The sequence below is a fragment of the Orycteropus afer genome, unplaced genomic scaffold, assembly GCF_000298275.1.
Source record: "Orycteropus afer afer isolate SDZICR_OR568_19922 unplaced genomic scaffold, OryAfe1.0 scaffold00011, whole genome shotgun sequence".
NCBI lineage: Eukaryota > Metazoa > Chordata > Mammalia > Tubulidentata > Orycteropodidae > Orycteropus > Orycteropus afer.
The window spans coordinates 16,306,435-16,320,343 of record NW_006921598.1 but is presented as its reverse complement, the minus strand read 5'-3'; the positions used below and the strand labels follow the sequence as shown (position 1 = coordinate 16,320,343).

The window sequence follows — 13,909 nt, the reverse complement described above, 5'->3', positions numbered from 1 at the left end:
CTTTCTGCATCTCTTAAGAGCTGTAAACTCTCTTCAGGGCTTCTCCAGCCACAAAAGCCATCTTCAAATGACATTCTCAACAGCTCAAGAGTCATCTATCAAATTCCTTTTCTTCTCTAGAGGTCCCTGGTTATAAGGCTCTTATGTAAAATCTAGTTTCAAGTACTTATATTTAAGGATTTGTTTTAAGGACGCATGATTAATTTGTCTTGAAAACCAACAGAAAGTCAAGCTTGTAAATTAAGTTCTCTGTTCTCCAGTTGCTTAGTTTTGTGCTCAACATATTAGCATTCCCCTGAGGGCTTGTTCACAAATGGACACAGTTGATCAAAAGGGTACCTGGGAAGCATGTAGAGCAATTAATATCATTTAGCATTCTAGTGTTAGAAAAACCCTGTTGTCACAAGTCACTGTGCCATTGTTAGCAAGGTTTTCATATATGAAAAATAGGATGTTTTAAAGTTTTTTTTTAATCTCTATCAACAATTTTAAGTTTTACTAATTTTTTTTAAAGTACCACACTGTCTTCCAGTCCTACTCTGCAGAAACACACACAAGAGATTTTACTTCTTATATTTAGTAAATGTAACATAGGCAGTCCCTGGGCTACTGACTTCTGAACTACATACAAGAAGGAGTTACAAACCAATCCCATAAAGTGAAGTCTATTATATTAAAAATCTGAGGTACCAACAATGGTTTGTAACAACAACTAATGGGCCCTACTTTGTGACATGCATCAAAACATTATTATCATTATCACTGTATTATTATGTTAAAGATATTTTAGTGTATCTGCAATTATTTCTTTAATATTTTTTTATGCATGTTGTTGTTGTTGGGTGCCAGTGAGTTGGCTCTGACTCACAGTGACTCTATGATTTTTATGCACAGAAAGGTCAAATGCCTTAAGCACTATGCTACCAGAACTCCCTTGATGACTTATATTGAAATTATATTGAGTTTACATATTGAATTGAAATTATATTGAAAGGCGCTCTGGTGGCACAGTGCCTAAGGCATTTGACCACTAACCATAAGATTGGTGGTTCAAACCCACTAGGCCACTCAGCAGAAGGAAGATGGGGCAATCTACTTCTGTAAAGATTTAACACCCTGGAAACCCAATGGGGGTTGCTATGAGTCGGAAGACACTTGGTGGCAGTGGTTTTTTTTTTAATTGAACTGACTAAAATGTTATTTGTCTATCATTCTCAGTATTTAGACACAAAAGAAATTCCCTATTCTCCAGACCTATAATGTAAATATAGTACTAAAATAATACAAATTTAATATTTCATATTTATGAATTAACATTCATGAACTAAAACAGCCATTTTTCTGAAATTGAAAATCATTAAGTTTATTTCTAAAGAAAACTATTTAGTAGTGCTGAACAGGCTACACAGAATCACAAAAGGGTATATTTATAAAGCAGTGAAAACAAAATATAACTAAAGCCCTTGTTATTCTAGAGTTCTACAATTTGCCCCATTTTAGAGAGAAAAAGTATTAAAAAAAATGGCCACATGAAATACCAAAGAGATACAAGTTGAGGTTTTTATTTAAAATCACATCTCTAAATTATTTCTTATAAACCCATAAAGGACATGAAAGGAATTGGGGAAAACCACTGAAAGCCATAAAACAGATAATGATGCATTTAGAGAATGGAGCACAGAGGATGTTGATCTTACAGCTGTGAAGAGGCCAGAAACAGTTTACAGAACTATACAGACCAACAAAAACAAATGTCCTCAGATTTCACAAACAGACTCATCTTTACTCATCGTCCAGCCAGATGACTATAGAGGATACTGGCGAAATCACAAGGACAGCCCCATTCTTTGGCATTAAGTTATATTCTCTGCAGTACTAGTCCTTTAAGTCTGTATTTAAAAGTAAAAAGAATGCCATCTGGAAAATATTTCAAAGATGTAGCTTTTTCTGCTTGACAAATGGAATTAGTCAAAGCGCTAATAAATGATAACCACAAAGAATACGTCAAGGAAGAAAATCCATGAGAGAAGCAAGAAGGACTTGATTAATTTCTAATTAAGCTCCTTACAAATGGACTGAAAAACAAAAATTTAAACATCGATAGGTGCAAAAATATTTCAGCACACAATTCTTGGCTATCCAAGTTTTCCATTTTCTTTGCAGTCCTTCGCATGCGAACACTTGCCTATAAGAAGCCACCCATATCCACACCGAAAGCAAAACAACAACAAAGGGAATGAGGAAGAAAGCAGTTGTATAAATTTAAGCTAAAACTTTAATTTTTGGCCTCAAAAGTTACAGAAGCATAAATGAAAAGCAAATTTCCTACAATGGGTGACTCTTTGTAACAATATATGCCAAGGTCTGTAAACAAGTCCCGCTACCCCACTTTTTTCTACAGGTCTCTCCTGTAAAATGAATGGCAGCACAGCACAGCAGCAGCAAATTCCCTAACTGAATCTGTGGCAGTAACGCTGTCTAGTTGAGTGCTTCTCCTCTTAGACAATGTTGGCAAAACTGAGACTGGAGCATAGCACACAGCATGGCAGTATGTGACAGCATTTAAGTGTATGTTCCCAAGGGACTGTGTTAACTCCACCAGGGCCTACCAAGTCTTTCCTCTCTTCCCCACTGGTGGCTTTCTCAATTTCTTTACCATATTCCTAAAATGTCCTGGGAAAGATGTTATATTATAACAAGGAAATATAAAACTATAACACCTTTTGATGTATATAGTTGATATTACCACATTTGTAGGTTTGAACATTAGCAGCCATTCAATGGGAATACATAAATAAACTGGCTTCAGATGAAATGGCTCATCAGGTTCAGGTACATTGTACTGGCCGAGTCTAGGATAGTTTACTCAAGTCCACAGCTGTAAATCAAATCTGTGCCAGAATTTACATATGCATGGAAAGTATATTTTCAGACAATCATGTGAAAAACTGACCTAAATCTGCTTCTAATCAGAATTTCAAGTGCTGATTCAAATGTTCTCTTAAAGTTCCAAAGCCAAAGATGAGTCAAGTAAAAGAACAGCTTAAACAAGCTTAAAGCTAAAAACCAGCAGAACCCTAAACTCTCTTTAAAAACAAACAAAAAAGAAAGAAAGAAAGAAATCCACTCCCAATGAGTTGATTCCCACTCATAGTGACCTTATAGAATGGAGTAGAACTGCTCCACAGGGTTTCCGAGGCTGTCAATCTTAATGGAAGCAGACTGCCTCATCTTTCTCTCCTGAAGCTGCTGGCAGGTTTGAACTACCAACCTTGTAGTTAGCAGCCAAATGCTTTAACCACTATGCCACCAAAGAGACCTCTAAATCTCTTTGATTTTTAGTCCTAAATCTTAAGAAGTAATTTAGGCTAGGATTACCCTTTCTATATTCCCCCAATAGTATTCTCTAAACTAGTTCTAATCCAGCCCAAATGTAAATCTGACAGAGAAGTCTGGTATCACTTTTATATAGATACTAAAGGGCGGGAACATCCCTGAAAAAAGGAGTTTCAGTAGCAATTTAAACCCTAATTTAAAAGAAAAAAAAATACAAAACATTGTAATCTCTGCTCTAAAAATGCTAAACTTAAGGCAGAATGTTTGGTGAAGATAAATATACATGAAAATACATTTTAAAAGTGCTTCAACACCCTGACATACTGTTACACACTGCAAAAATGTTAAAGACCTTCATTCCCAAGTCATTTTAGCAATCCTGAAAGGGAAATCACAGATGCTGACGGGACTGACTAACCTCCAAAGAGATCCACTTCAGCAGTGACAGCAGTAATAGTTGTAGTAGTTGAGGCAGAAGCTGAAGCAGTTGCAATTTCAGCAGTTGTAGTAGGAGGGGTAGGTTCTGGTGCAAAGGGATCTGAAATCTGTGCTTCAGAGGGAACAGAGGAAAGTGCAGCCAAAGAATCTATATTTCACCAGAGACGGAGAGCAAATGGAAGAGAAGAAAAGGAAAGGACAAGAGATGCACCAGATGCCAAATGACCAATATAAGGACAGCTATTAAGATACGGAAACCTCTCAAAACAGAAGCTTACAAATAAAGCTGTACTCACCCTCTCCCAAAAGGTCTATCGATGTCCATTATATGGCAGCATACAAAGAAAGAAGAGCTAAAGTTGAAACATTTAACCATACCAATGTCCAAGCAGGGTAAGACACTCACTGAAGCGATTTTAATTTTCATGTACCTTTCCAGACCATTTGAGATTTTTAAAATGCATGTATTATTTATTATTTTAATGGAATGTTCAAGCTGGAAGGGATCTTAGGGAATCCTCTAGACCACGCTTCTAATTTATAGATGGGAAAACTGAGGGAAAGGTGTGGTGGTTATGTTTGTGTTCAACTTGGCTGGATCTGGTTGAGTGGCTGGGCAGCTGAATGTAGTTATTCCCCATGGTGAGACTAGCAATTAACTCTATGGTGGAAGGTATTGGGGCAGCTGAGTAGCTGCTTTAGGGATGTGGTCTGCTTCCTGTATATAAGAAGCAGCTTTGGGAATGGTATCTAGCTTATGGCACGCTTGCACCCTGCATGTAGCTGTGTCATTGTTCAGGAGCCTGCCATTTTCTGCTGACCTTGGGACTCCCAATGGACTTGAATTAATGTTTACTATTTTGCTTAGGAATTGGAGAAATTTTTATTAGTAATCGCCTCGCCCTGCACTGACAATCCTATTTCTATGAAATACTGCATTGTAGATATTTTCTTGAGACAGAAGACTAATAGTATCTAATTATTCAGAAGACAGCCGTCAGGCCCTCAGTTAAGGCTTCTGCTACCCTATAAAGTATCTCTGTGGTTTGGTAAGATCAGGACTGTGCCATTTTATTTGTCAACCTTGGGCTTGTTAGCCTCAGCAGACAGTAGCTGCCTGAGTGAAAAGATGCCTCTAGCTTCAGTGGGCCAGGAGCAGGAGGCAGAGCGTAAGCCCAAGGTCGAGGGGCTTTTACCCAGCCCCTAGAGCCTGACACTTTGGACTTGGACTTAAAGCCTCCAAACTGTAAGAGAATAAACTCCTGTTTGTTAAGGCCATCCCATTTGTGGTGTATTCCTGTCAGAGTGGCACTAGGTAACCAGAACACAAGGGAAGTAAAGTGACTTACCTTAACTCAGGCCTAAACAGCTCTGACAAACAATTAACTTCTTCCCAAATTCACCATGTCATCTGCTTTGACTGCTTTCACTGTACTATGAAAGCCAATTCTGAAGAAACCGTCATTAACTGAATTTGATTTGATGTGTCACTTAAGTCCAAAATACCCAAGAATAAATGGTGGGTCTATACTAATTGTAGTTTAGATTACAGAACATATCTAATATACTCAAAGAATTAAATATTAAGTTTAGGAGTTAGAAAGAGAAAAACCTAACATAAACATTTTTTTTCCTGTATAAGTTTCACCCTAGCAGACTTTTTCCCAACATACATAAAACCTTTACATATATAAACATTGTCTCACAACATAAACCAAAACAAAACCCACTCCTATAGAATCAACTCCATCTCATAGAGACCCTCATAGGGTTTCTAAGGCTGTAAATCTTTACAGAAGTAGATTGCCTCATCTTTCTTCTGTGGAGCGGCTGGTGGTTCAAACCACCAACCTTTTCATTAGCAGCCTTAATCGCTATACCACCAGAGCTCCTTTGCATTGGCTTGGGAGTACTAAATTTTTTATTGTTCCCATCTTTAAATCCTGAGGCAAAACAGAAGGCACTTCAAGTAATTCCTCAAACCAACAGCATCTGGCCTAATACTACTGTTACTCACAGCCAAACATACTACATATATTAATTAGAAATCAAGTGGGTCATCAGAAGCCAGATGGACTTGGTTCCTCTTTTCTGGCATTGGTGGTGGTAGAACTGTCACTAGTCCTGCCACCATCAGTGGCTAGTACAAGCTGCACTCAGCAGAAGAATTAAGAATGTGATTTTATAGTTTCCAGACCTGTTCTTGTCTATAAAAGTTAATGGGCAATTTATTTCATAATGTGGTAAATGGGAAAGGAGAAGGCTTTAGGTACAATGGAAAGAGACAGAAATAAAGACTGTAAAAAGAAAGAAGTATAATAGATTAGAATATTAGTATCTTGCTTTTGAGCTAGCATTCTGTTCAGATGGACAGTGGTGAGATACCCTACAACAATATAATGGAAAATGAGGTTTACAAGTCTATTGGTGGATAATTAAGGTTGGAAAACTTTTTCCATTCTTGACATCTATAGATTTAAATCTCCAGAATCTCAGTGTTCCTTATGAAATACCATTTATTTCAGCTATTCCTTGTTTTAAGCAAATTTTTCCCTACCGTAAAAGAAAAAAAAAATCCTTATTTTAGGATAAGGAGACCAGTTATTAAATAGTCTCAAAATTGTCACTTTAAAAAAGAGATTAAACTACATGAAAAAAATTACAGCAGTAGAGTTCAATTCATTTACAAGTAGTACAGAACTAGTGATTATTCTACATTATAGAAATTGCTAGAAAATACTGACTCTGTATCACCTTGATGGCAACTAATCCCCCCATCACAATTCACCACAACTGAGAAAACAAAACTACAACTAAACTAGCAAAGAAATCTATAGTTCAGCAAAACATGACTTGACCTTTTGGTTTATTATGAAGATTAAATGTGTAAATACACTAAAGTAACCATACCTGGAACATACCAAATGTTCCATAAAGATAGCTAATAATAAGAATAGCTTAATATTTAAGTCAAGTTGCAATTCCATTATAAAACAAAATAAAAAGAAAACCCACTGCCATTGAGTTGGCAGTGACCCTATAGGACAGAGTAGAACTGCCCCATAGGGTTTCCAAGGCTGCAAATCTTTATGGAAGCAGACTGTCACATCTATCTCCAGTACAATCACTGGTGTGTTTGAATTGCTGACCTTTTGGTTAGCAACTGAACACTCTCACCACTGTGCCACTATTACAGGACTGTGAATTTCAAAGCTTCCCTAAATCTCCCTGTGTGTATATGCGTGCAGGCACATGTATGAAAGCAGCCTATAAGTATGTCCCCCAGGCTTTCATTAACAAGCAAATGGTGACGTAAGCCACAAAATCTAATTGTATTGTAGTTATTAATGTACTTCATGGAAACTTTTTAGAGTCATATAATTAATAGTATTGATTAAGCTTCAAATGCATGTTGGTATTTAATTTAAATTCTAATAAAATCCTAACAGAAACTTTATATTTCTCAAAAAGTAGAATACTCAGATCAAGTATTTTTTTTTAAAAAGAAAGTACATTTTCCCACTCCTAAGATATACACAGAACAAATATACATATTTGTGCTTTTGAGAGATGAATTTATTATGAAATAAAGAACATCTTACCTCTTATGAGGCCACAGGTGGGGACTTAAAAAATTCTCTGTACTCCTTCAGTCAAATGAGTTCATTATCAGCCCAGAGAAATGCCCATTCTTATATATGTGATTTAAATTAAACTTACCAAAACATAAATTTGCTAAAATTTTATTGCTTTGCACCAATGGGAGGGGTGAACCCAACTGTCACTTACACTATGTCTCCTAAAATGGAAATATTAATTTTATCAGTACCTTTAACTCCCTAGAGAAACCTGAGCCTTTCATAATCATTATAGTTAAATAAACACATCTAAATAGGTTTAAGGATGTTTAGAGTTTGCATTTTAGTATCTAGTTATATTAAATTCAAATATGCTTTGATAGAAATGATTTGATCACATCAAACAAGACTGGCAAAGTGATTTTTCTCTTTTCTATTTAGTCAAATGAGCCAAAACATATTAAGTATGTTGGTATCATTTCCAACCACCACTGGGTACCTACAGAATAAATGCCAACAGAAGGTAATCATTACATAAGAGTTTCCCAATTTTATACTGTGAACATTTACTTCAATTACTTAAGGTTTATAATGTTTACTATTTTGCTTAGGAATTGGAGAAATTTTTATGAGTAATCTCCTCACCCTGCACTGACAATCCTATTTCTATGAAATACTGCAGTTGTAGATATTTTGTTGAGACAGAAGGCTAATGGTATCTAATTATTCAGAAGACAGCCATCAGGCCCTCAGTTAAGGCTTCTGCTACCCTATAAAGTATCTCTGTGATAATTATTTTAAAAAGTGTTTCCTCTGGGTAGAAAAATTACAACTAAAAAAGCACTTCTTCCTCAAGGATAAAAGGAAGAGCTTATAGGTTGGCTAGCAAATTCAGGCTAGATTATAGCCTCTCTCACTTGCCTTTCAGAAATGTACAAAGTGCATGTTCATATTGGATAGCCCTGGCTGAAACCACATGATTTCTTTCATATCCAATGATCCATCAATGCTTCACTCATCAACAGTTACTTACATCTAAAATGACTGATGTGTATTCTAAGAAAATTGGTTACTGGTATTATAACCTTTTCCTTACAATATTATGTGATTTGCAAAAAGTGCTTAAAGATTAATATGAATAATAATTTTAAATTACATTTTAAAAAAAGATTTCACCTACTGTTTTCTTTTTGCTCATTTGGCATTCTACTTTCTGTGGCAAAAGTATGAAAAAAAGATGACAAAGCTTCTCTTCAATTTCTTACCAGGGAATAAGGTAACAGACGACAGTTTCATTGTTTATTTATTAAAGTTCTAACTATATCACTCAATGTTTGATGAGTTCTAAAAATGATGAAGTATGAAATAATGCTGATTTAAAGAGTTGAGAGACTTAAAGAGTTAATACATTCATATAAAACTGAAAAAGCTTGTTTTTTATAAACCCACAAAGTTATAACTAAATAACAAAAGTTCTATAAAAGTCATTTGTATGAATTTTATGACTGAGAAAGTCTGATTTAAGGTTATGGACTTTAAACATCCTTGAATAAGATAGGAAAAAATTAATACTTATATAATAACACTGTGGTAATAAAAATAAATTATTAGTAAATTGAAATAATCAAACATTTTTAAAAGATGATGGTCAGGACAAAACCACGAGAACCAGAAAAATGCCACTGTGAAGTCTCTTCAGCAATATTTCCCTTCAACAATTGACAATTAAGTTAAATGAAGGTAAAAGAACAATTTTAGTTTTTAAAAAATTGATAGCTGTAGTCTTAGGAGTTGACCATCTCAACATAGAAGAATGGTTAAATATTTAGTAGAAAAGCAAAATATAGTGACCCCTCCTTGGGTGTCCAAGGAGGTATCACTATGGAAGTAGATTGCCCAACCTTCCTTCCAAGGAGTGGCTGGTGGGTTTGAACCGCTAGCCTTCTGGTCAGCAGTCAAATGCCTTAGGCACTACGCCACCAGAGCTCCCAAATCTGTTGTTAGCAGCTTTATTTCAGAACTTGTTATCTTTCTGTTTATTTTGCTAACAAGAAAAAATAAAAAAACCTTGAAAATAAAATCAAGAAGTCACAGCATATACTTTCAACGTCATACGGGCACACCGTTTAACAAGCCCACACAAGGATTATTTATCTAGGGGAATGTAGCTTTGTTTGACTTTGCTATTCACTGTTACTGAAGGACTCAGACTCTGAAATGATATATTAAGTTATAGATCTTTTCTTCTAGAGATGAAAATAATTTCTACCTGTGAGATTATGATTTTTATTGCCCTGCTGGGCATTGCCCAGTTTTGTGCCTAATCTAGCCATCTTTTTCTAACTTACCTTTTCAAATGTCTATAAATACCCAGTTCCTCAAAACGCTCTCTGAACCAGTTTTACTATTATCTTATCGGTTTCTTCGTTAATGAGTTATTAAGTCTTTTACCTTGTTGCTTTTAAAGTTATGAAATTCCAATGAGCATGTTTTTAATTTATTGAAAATTTCATTTGGATAGTTTGATGCAGTAGGCAAGATATTTAGATACAACTTTGCACAGCTTTGAAAATTATACAGGAATTAGCTTAATTTGTATATTAGTATTAAAATGCTTTTTAATTAACTATTTATAAAAGCTTGATTTATTTCAAGATCCATGAATCAAATGGGAATCAAGTGCTTAGATGTGATTCCTCTCAGTCAGTTTAATATGGATGTTTTTGTGACACAAATAAGAATCTACACAGGATTTGAATTGCATAAAGTCAAATAACAGTATGAATGCAACCAATTCAGGCTTAAAGGAATCCAATAGGAACTTTCTCTGTCTCTCTCTTTATTTCTCTCTCTCAATATGTATCAATCAGTAAGTGCTATTTTTAGTACTTTCCCTCCCAGTTTTTAACATTATTTTGAATAGTCAGAAAAGTAAAGATAACAATTAAAAGCTAAATTAAAAACATTAATGGGTACTTTTTTTTCTTTTTCCCTATTTTGGTATAGAAAAATTTCATCTCTTGAGATGAATTTATTTAAAGCCTGGGGCTACTTCACTAAAATGAATAATTAATTACTAATTCATCTTTTTTCTAAATTAGATTACAATTTAAACAAAACGAATAAAAAGAAATACAGCACAACTGTCCCTCAGCACTTACCTCCCCAAGCGGTGGCCCCTCCGGAAGGCGGCTGTGGTGCTGGTGCTGTAGCTGCTCCTGCCCCTCCAGGGGAGAAGTCTGGCTGGAGGTCGAGGAGATCACTAGATGGTTTAGAAGTGCTGAAAGGAACACAGACTCTTAAAATCAGATTTTTGAGCTGTATAATTCGATGATGTTTTAAAATAATGATTTATGCAGGAAAACAAGCAAAAATTTCAGATATTCAAAATAAAATAAAATTAGTATTTTGGAAAGTATGGCACAAAATAACCAAATGTACTTGTACAAAAAAGGTTGACAAATGTTTTTGTAAAGGGTCAGATGTTAAGTATTTTAGGCTTCGTGGGCTCCATGGTCTCTATCATTACTGGACTCTGCCAGTACAGCACAAAATCAGACATAGACAAAATACATATGAACATGGCTTGGTTCTAATTAAACCTTCTTTTACAAAAACAGAGGGCTAGATTGGCCCATGTGCTGTAGTCTACTGACCCTGTTCTCCAGAAAATAACAAAATTAAGTTGCACTTCAAGCAATGTGTAACTCAACAAATCAGACAGCAAAAATTAAAAGGGAAAACTTAAATTCTTCAAAGGAAAGGGATATTTTCTTAAACATGCTGTACCAATTGGGTAGTTTTAAAAATTCTGGTTATGAAGAATGTGACAGAAGGAAATATCCTCTGAATATTAAAGGTATTAGTGTAAGAGGATTATGAATAATTGTTTCCTTTTCTATGTTTTCTATGTTTATTTTGTATGGAAAAAAAAATCATGTCATGAGATGAATTTATTTATAAACCTGAGGATACTTTTTCTAAAGTAAATACTTAATCACTAATTTATCCTTTATCTAAGTTAGATTATAATATATCACATTTGCCTGTAAGAAGTCTCACCAAAATTAGTTCTCCATTTTTTTCATTCTTATTCAGTTGCAGTGTGCTTTTCTAAGCTCCTTCTTTTGCAGACTTTCCAAGGAGGGGTCTAGAGGCTTCAAAGTATAGTTTCCAACAAACTAGCAGCATCCTGAGAACTTAGACAAGCAGAACCTCAGGCCTACCCCATGTTGACTAACTCAGAATTTTGATTAAAAAAACAAAACAAAACAAAACAACCAACCCTAGGTGATTTATATGTACACTCAGGTGTGAGAAACAGTTGTTTAAAGGTAACAAGTCATTAGGGTCCCAGGGTTCCCTCCTCATAGACAGCAGTTCCACCTTTATCTTTTTTTACTTATTGGGTTTCCAGGAAAATCTTTGGAAGAACAGATTCTGCTGCTGTTTTTGAAAACCCCTGAAAGCACTGCATAGTTTTGATGTCCACTTCATTAGCATAACTGGTCTAAGTACCAGAATAGAAAGACACATTTATTATTAAGTCTGAAATCAAAGCTTTGATAAGAAACAATTTATCTGAGCATTAATAGCAAAAAGGATTTGGTTTTTTACCAATGTTGCTATTGTAAAAGGCAGAAATAAGCAAGCAGAGGGTGGTACACACAGTTAACACAGGTACAACTCTTGGGTTTAACGTGTATTTCAAAATTCAATCATCCAAATACAGGACAGTTATAATCACAGTAGGAGCCCTGGTGGCACAGTGGTTAGAGCATTTGGTTGTTAACCAAAATATTGGTTATTTTAACCCACCACCCGCTCCATGGGAGAAAGATGAGGAAGTCTGCTTCTGTAAAGATTTACAGCCTTGGAAACCCTGTGGGACAGTTCTACTCCACTCTAAAACATTGCTGTGAGTCAGAATCAACTCAATGGCAGTAGGTTTTGGGATAATCAGAATCACATATACACTACAATGAGAGTATAATCCTAAGGCAAAAGAACCACAGAGTTGACCCAAATTATTATTTGAGGAAGGGACCTTAGGAGTTGGAGTTCTGTTTTAAACAGAAACCACTGCCATTAGTGACTCATGGCGACCCCCATGCCAATGGGATATGACCATTGTGATCCATAGGGCTTTTCCTTCCTAGTCTGTCTTATTCTGGAAGCTCTGTTGAGACCTTTTCAGCACTATAGCAATACGCAAGCTTAGCATAGGCTGGGAATCAAACCCAGGCCTTCCACATGGACGGTGAGGATGCTACCACTGAACTACCACTGCCCTCAACCTCTATGTGCTAAAAACAGATTAGGGACAACCCAGAGGGTTCTTCCTACCCACAGAGTTTATGTTCCTCATACACAGCAGCTAATTAGCCTATATCTGCATTTTTTTTTCCTTTAAAGCACTACAAAACATCTTTTAACTTTTCAACAACAAGAAACTAATTTTAGAAAACTTTTTCCACAGAACCCAATTCCTTCACTAGAACCTGAAGTATGTGGATCACTCTTCCACTTCATTTCACAGAGTGATTTCTATAACTTAGGTCTTCTGAATACTTTGACAGGTATAGGCTAAGTAACTGTGTATGGTGTGAAAGGACTTACTTGGTATACCAAAAATAATGCCAAATATCATAAGGTTACTAGGGCTAGATTTTAATTGTGAAATCATTTGGGTACAGTAAAAAGCCTAATCAAAATATTCATGAACAGTTCACTGTACACTCTTTGACTAACCTGACTGGGGCAGCAGCAGATGCAGTTGCAAATAAATCAACCGGTGGGGATGTATCAATAGTTTTAGCTGGTGTAGAGTTAGGAGACGTAACAGTTGTGGCTGGAGAAGACTGAAAGTGAAGATGCACAACACATTCTAGTCAAATATGAATCTACAGGACACAGAACAACAGGACACTCATTTTTCATGCCCATGACATTCCCAGCAACTGTCTGGTAATTTCTCATGGGAGAAAAAAAATTCAAGAAAATTCAGAATTTAAATTTGTATAATCAATATTAAACAAAACATGTCTTAGATGTTAAAAGTTGGATTTAATTTATATAAAATTATAATAAAAACATTTGGCCTAACATTTAATGATTTCTAATCATATATTTAAAATCAAAGCCAAATGCATTCCTTTGAATGTAAAATTAGTGGGAAAGATCTTTCTAGTTGCCAAAAATTTTTAACATTTTTAATTTGTAATAACTACTAAAAACCTAGGCCATTCTTTTTTATTTTCATCCTAAACAGACTTCATATAAAGTCTTCTGAGATGCTCTTAGAATCCAGAGATCTAACTGACAAAATAGGTCACAGATAACCAAGAACAATTTACAAACAAGATACAAGTAACTGAAAGCTTGAAAATATTGTGAATACATCCTATCACTAATATAACATAGCTCAAACTAAAAACAGAAAAAAAGAAATAAAATCTGTACATTTATTTTCATGGACTAGATTATTTTTAGGAGCTCTGATAGCATAGTGCCTAAAGGCACTTGACTGCTAACCAGAAGGCTGGTGGTTCAAACAC

General features: G+C 35.3%; 1 protein-coding gene across 1 annotated transcript in view; it reads right to left on the bottom strand.

Moving 5' to 3' along the window:
- SNAP91 (synaptosome associated protein 91) overlaps positions 1 to 13,909 on the bottom strand; it is a 185,205-nt gene that overhangs the window by 60,320 nt on the left and 110,976 nt on the right. Inside the window, exons 12-15 of the mRNA XM_007951204.2 lie at positions 13,104 to 13,213; positions 10,514 to 10,632; positions 4,071 to 4,085; positions 3,755 to 3,922 (exon numbers count right to left, since the gene is read on the bottom strand). Of these exons, the coding sequence (XP_007949395.1) occupies positions 3,755 to 3,922; positions 4,071 to 4,085; positions 10,514 to 10,632; positions 13,104 to 13,213 (412 nt within the window). The remainder of the gene's footprint in view (positions 1 to 3,754; positions 3,923 to 4,070; positions 4,086 to 10,513; positions 10,633 to 13,103; positions 13,214 to 13,909) is intronic.